Source organism: Penaeus monodon, chromosome 5 (assembly GCF_015228065.2).
Source record: "Penaeus monodon isolate SGIC_2016 chromosome 5, NSTDA_Pmon_1, whole genome shotgun sequence".
NCBI classification, from domain to species: Eukaryota; Metazoa; Arthropoda; class Malacostraca; order Decapoda; family Penaeidae; genus Penaeus; species Penaeus monodon.
The window spans coordinates 54,138,427-54,144,499 of NC_051390.1; the positions used below are offsets into that span (position 1 = coordinate 54,138,427).

Here is a 6,073-nt window from a genome sequence, read left to right on the forward strand (position 1 = left end):
TCTTTTCTTTTATTTTTTCTTTTCTTTTCTTTCTTTCCCCCTAGTCTTCTAATTCCCATTAGACTAAAGTGATATATCAATATCAACACTACTACTACTACTAATCATTATCATAGGGGTACATCCCATCACCACTGTAGGAAATACCAGCACACTTATAATACATTTACAATGCATGAAGCCAAAAGAGTAGAATAAAGATCATATCCATTCTAAGGGAACTACGCTGAAGAAAATATCAGCGTGCTCCAACATCCACAATAAGTGACCCCAAGGAAGTGTAATAATAAGAAGAATAAACACGGAGAGGGCTTATTTTATATACAATAGGATGAATATGCTGCCTTTTTAGAAGAGGGTTTAACAGGACTCTTTACAGTACAGGGGCATACCGAAGGGAGGTGCGGGATGTTGCTGCGCGGCCTAGTGATGTTTCTGTCGGCAAATGTGTTTATCGATTCGGCAAATAAGGGAAGAAATTTGTCAGCAAATTTAGCAGCCTCAATCACCTCCCCTTAAGAAAAATAAAATAAAAGTAAAGAAAAAAAGTATGCATCCCCAACACTCTTATCTTAAAACAGCCAACAGCCTACTCCTCAAAAATTTATAGAGGAAAAAAAGGCAAGCACATCCACTACTGCTCTTTGTGCTGGCATATGAACAGCCCGCATGCACTCCAAAAGAAATAACAATTGCGTGCACTCCAATCAAAATTACAAGGTATGCCCCCGAAGCTGCAGATATGCATACACTTCGACCAAACATAATGAGAAACTAAGAAATGTATATACACACATAAGAGAAACTATGCTACAACTACTCTTACACATATTCTTGTATTTCACATAGAAGCAGGCAGAAAGAAGCCACTACTTCACACAAAATAATTCTACAAAATCCTATATACCAACAAAAACTGAACAAATATTGTTATAAATTAACCTCTAATATAATTAACCTCATGTCAGCTATCACATTATGTGGTAGTTATTTCTCCTGTCTAATATTCTGATGGAAGATAATGCAAGAGATAAGTGTGCATATATATACACGTATATATATACACACGATGTGTTACATACTGTACCTCACAACTGCAAACTGTTGATTCGGATGAATGAATACCATAAAGAGGAACCAAGAAATTTTATATGATTAAATATTCAGATGATATCCGGACATAATTGCCTATGAAGTAAAAAGCAATCTCTGGCTAATTATAAAGAGCTAGCATCCAAACAACTTTATATCTTTTCTGAATTCAGAATGTTTTGTATGGAAACCAAAATGTTTTACTAGTATATTAGATCATGATACATAATTATCAAAAGTTACAATCCTGGATATTATTTAACAGCTTCAGGATTTTTTCCTTTACTTTTTTAAACTGAAATAAAGTCCATCATTAATTAACATTCTCAAAGAGAGTACTATAAAATGAGGTGATTTATGGGTACAACTTTAGCATTTCTGCGTTAAAGAAAAACAGTTCACTTAAGAAGCCTATAAGGTCTGGGAAACGTAGTCTTTTGCATTTTACTCTCTTCTTTATACAAAACTCATAATGAATTAACAATCGTTACTTGATATCACATTATCAAAATATGATAATCTTTATTTTAATTTTACCTTAGTAAACAAGAAAGTTAACAAGGAATAATTAATGAATAACAAGATGACTTTTATCTTTAAGAAAAATAAAATAATTGATAATAAAATCATATCTACTCTTAGTGTGTATCATTCCCTCTCCTCTTAGCAACGTGGAAGATGATTGATGTGAAGCAAAAAACTGGTCTGTATTAATTATCTGACATTTGATTTAAGCATTTTGCGTGTTGAGAAATTTATCATCGTTTGTTAATTTTTTTGAGAAATTCTTCTAAAACAATGAGAAATAATAATGAAAAGAGAATTACAGGGAGGAAAATGATAGGGAGATAGAGAGATAGAGAAATAGAGAGATAGAGATAGAGAGAGAGAGAGAGAGAGAGAGAGAGAAGAGAGAGAGAGAGAGAGAGAGAGAGAGAGAGAGAGAGGAGAGAGAGAGAGAGAGAGAGAGAGAGAGAGAGAGAGAGTGAGAGAGAGAGAGAGAGAGAGAAGGGGAGAGAGAGAGAGAGAGAGAGAGAGAGAGGGAGAAGAGAGAATGAGAGGAAGAAGAGAGAATGAGAGGGAGAAGAGAGAATGAGAGGAAGAAGAGAGAAGAGGTAGAAGAAATAAGAGAGAGAGAGAAGAAGAGGGTGTGAAGAGAGGAGAGTAGTGAGGTGAGAGATGAGAGAAGAGAGAGTAGACAGAAGAACAAGAGAGATCAAGAGAAAGAGACAAAGAGAATATTCTAGTGACAATCTTAACTAGCTTTCATTTCATAGTGGTCAATATGCAATTACACTGAACATACAGAAAATAAGCCCAAACAGCATACTTAATCGTCTCAAAACGTACCATCTTCCCATAATGTTTCCCCGTTGACAGACACTGCAACTGCTAGCCCTGGTGCTCCTGACTCAATCATGCGTCTTTTCAAGAGTTTCCGAGACTGCTTTACAGCTTCATTAATTCTGCTCTTTCTGTCACCTTGCACTTCATCACTAGCTGGTTGACCGTTCTGCTCTTCGTCATTTACTCTCGGCTTCTGCTCTTCACTCGTGTCTTCGCTTTTCTCCAGAAGTTCTGTGGCTACAACATCTTTTCCTTGTGGGTGGTGCTTAACATCATCTGGCAATAGGTCTTTCTTTTCCTCTTGACTCTCACAAAGTGCAGTTCCTATACTGACAACTGTGGCCGTTCCTACTAGACTTGCTAGTAGGTTTACCATATTACTGTGTCTGAATCTAGAACCATGCTGTTCTTTTCCTCTTCCATACTTTTTCCCACTGTCTGATACTGAAAACTTTCCAGCAATTTCATGTTTATAGGAGATCTGCTGGTGGTGTTGATACAGTGTAGGACTAGAGATTAACCTGTAAAGTATGTTTTGCATCAAGTACTTTGGCTTTATATGTTGACAACAGATATGAAAACCTTCAAAAGCTGTACTTATAATAATTATAAAAAATTATAAGTATATATAATATAAAGTGCAGAGTTCTATTTTAACAATTCCAAAAATAAAATGGAAGTACTGCTTTTCACAGAAAATTTTCCAGTAAAATAAATTAATAAAACAACTTATTCCTCCTTCAATTTATCACACTAGAAAGAGTATTGAAACAAAATAACATACAAATATTCTACATGTAATACCGAAAGCAACATACACAAAGTACAAAATCTTCATTTCATATTTCCATAAAATTGATAGTTTCTTATACTACACATATAAAAAGAATATATCAAATGGTCATACCTTCCAAGTCCCTTTTGCTGAAACCACAAAGTCCTGCATGACATTGGTTTCAATCTACTGAAGTTACAAAGCATTCTGCATAAGTACCTGAAAAAATACCAGATGTTTAAAATCTTGCATGGATTTTTTAAGGGTAATGCTTTCTCCTCATAATCTGTGGAATGTACCAATACCACATACACATATTATGCCTACATATCCATAACTGCTACATACTCAACCCTACAAGATTTCACAAAAAGGACAGCATTTTTCACCACGCATTGCATTTTCATCTGCCTCACTAATCCAACAATCTGTCTTTAATCTTCACATTTCTCTCTTTACTGTATAAGCAATTTACTCTTCCAAGAAGATTTTGGTAAATTTTGAAAATGCATTGTAGTTTACAGCATATCTTGGCCTATGTCCTCTTTCAACATTCAAATAAACATTGCAGAGGGCTCTAGTCCAAATGTATCAAGATTATGCATTTCTCTAATTTTAAAATGTTTAACTTAAATTATCCATATGTCTGTCAGTGTCCTTTCCTTTCCTTAATTGAGAATAAGTCCTTCATGGTTTTAATTTATGAATGTAAATTCCATTTTTCTTTTCCTCATCAAACACCTTTTTTTTTCCTTTTTTTTTGACATACTGCAGCATTATGATTCACAAAAATTTGATCTTATTTGAATTATCAGAGAAAGAGAGTAAAGTAAATTTCTGGTGTTGCATAACTGATTGCAACACTTTTTGTATCAATGGATTCCTCTCATCCTCTGGTACATATATATGTAGGAATTATGCCATGGCATCCCACCCCCAAACCCCCACATTCTTGGCCCCAATAACAGGGGAGGGAATGAAAGGTCCTGAAAACAATGAATACTCCAAATATTTCAGGGCAGGGTAGAGGCACAGCTGACACGCTCTCTCCTGCTGTGAATACATGGAGGATTCTTTGCTTTCCAGGGCGGGCATTGAGGGGCAGTATAAAACAATATAGTGACTGAATCTGTGTATATTATTCATATTCTACACTGCAATTTCCATTCATGCCCTCCTCTCTGGCTATCTGGGCCAAGAATGGTTTGGAGGGAGGGGGTTTCCGCGGCATAATATCAATATATTTGGATTGTAGAGAGTGAGAGGAATCCATCGATATCAAAATCTATTTTTAAAAATTAACGATCTCAAATATACCACAATTCGACAAGCGCTTGCACTAGTCCTATTACAGGTAAGAAGCTGGACAATCCCATGATAAATATTTCCTACAATACACGTGTTACAAATACCAACAACAATTAAATGAAATAACATTCCAATGAACTAAAACCACACCACAAAGATAAATGAATAAAAGACATCATGAATAAATAAATAAATAAATAAAGACACACACTGGTCCTTCCTCGAGCGAATGGAAACGATGAATGAACTCTTGTTTGTTTACGTTAGTCAGCTGATCCGCGATTCCCACGTGCTTTGTTATTGTTTTTGTTAATGGCGGCGATGGTGGTTGAATGTTGCTATCTGTTGCATTTTTTATGGTAGTAGTTTTTGATGTTTTTGGTAATATATATATATATATATGTTTTTGTGATTTCTTTTTATTGCTTTTGTTGATGGCGGCGCGGTGCTTGAATGTTGCTACCTGTTGCGGTCTTGTTTTATTTATTTATATATTTTTCTTGGTAGTAGTCTTTGATGTTTTTCGTATATATATATATATATATATATATATATATATATATATGTTTTATGATTTCTTTTTATTGTTGCTGTGTTCTTGGTGGCGGTGGTGGTTGAATATTGCCATCTATTGCGGTCTTGATTTTGTTATTTTTGGCAATATTTTTTTTTTTTTTTTTTAGTTTTGTTATTTTTGGTAACAGTTGTTGATGTTTTTGCCATTTTTACCGTTGTTGGTGGCAGTGATGGTTATTCTATGGACATCAGCATCATCATCAGCATTATTATTACTACTATTATCATCTTTATAATTATTATTATTATTTTCATTACCATTATTATTGTTGTTATTGTGGCCACCGAAGAACGCCTATGATTGCCATTGGGTGTGGATAAGGATAAGTCCGACATGCCGACTCGCTCACGTGTGTCAGCTGTTGCTGACTCAGCTGAACCTAGTCCTTACCCACCGTGGTGCCCAGCCACAGCAGTAACCTCCAGGCGACAGTTGCAACTTCTCGCACCTGGGAGGAGCGCGAACCGCCGACCCCTCGGATGAGAGGCCGACACGTTACCACTGTACTAGCCCGGAGCCATTGGGCGTGGGGTGACTGATTCCACTGCGTAGCACTCGCTACTCAGTCAGTCTGGAATCAGTCATCCCACATCCATTGACAAATTGTAGGCGTTCTTCGGCGGGAACAGTCAGACACAAAGGGTGCTAAATACCAAGACCCCGTAACACGGCGTCGATGGCGGGTACATCCCTGTCGGCGACGGACGTGGAAAGGGCAGCGCGCGACGGCTGCAAGGACGTGACGAGGAGTTCCTGAAAATCACCGGACAACAAACCCACGGTGCTTCATTCTTGCACAGTCAAATTCCCACAATGCTGCATTCTTGCACAGTAAGATACCTACGATGCTGCATTCTTCCACAGTCATACCTACGATGCTGCATTCTTGCACAGTCAGATACCCACGGTGCTGCATTCTTGCACAGTCAAATACCCATGATGCTGCATTCTTGCAGAGTCCAAAACCCACGGTG

The 6,073-nt window shown here is 36.9% G+C and overlaps 1 protein-coding gene across 1 annotated transcript in view; it reads right to left on the reverse strand.

The window, feature by feature from the left end:
* LOC119573588 (serine beta-lactamase-like protein LACTB, mitochondrial) overlaps positions 1-4,825 on the reverse strand; it is an 11,003-nt gene extending 6,178 nt beyond the window's left edge. Inside the window, exons 1-3 of the mRNA XM_037920798.1 lie at positions 4,734-4,825; positions 3,347-3,433; positions 2,443-2,960 (exon numbers count right to left, since the gene is read on the reverse strand). Coding sequence (XP_037776726.1) covers positions 2,443-2,960; positions 3,347-3,420 — 592 coding nt within the window. The 5' untranslated portion in view covers positions 3,421-3,433; positions 4,734-4,825. The remainder of the gene's footprint in view (positions 1-2,442; positions 2,961-3,346; positions 3,434-4,733) is intronic.
* Positions 4,826-6,073: the final 1,248 nt, after the last annotated feature.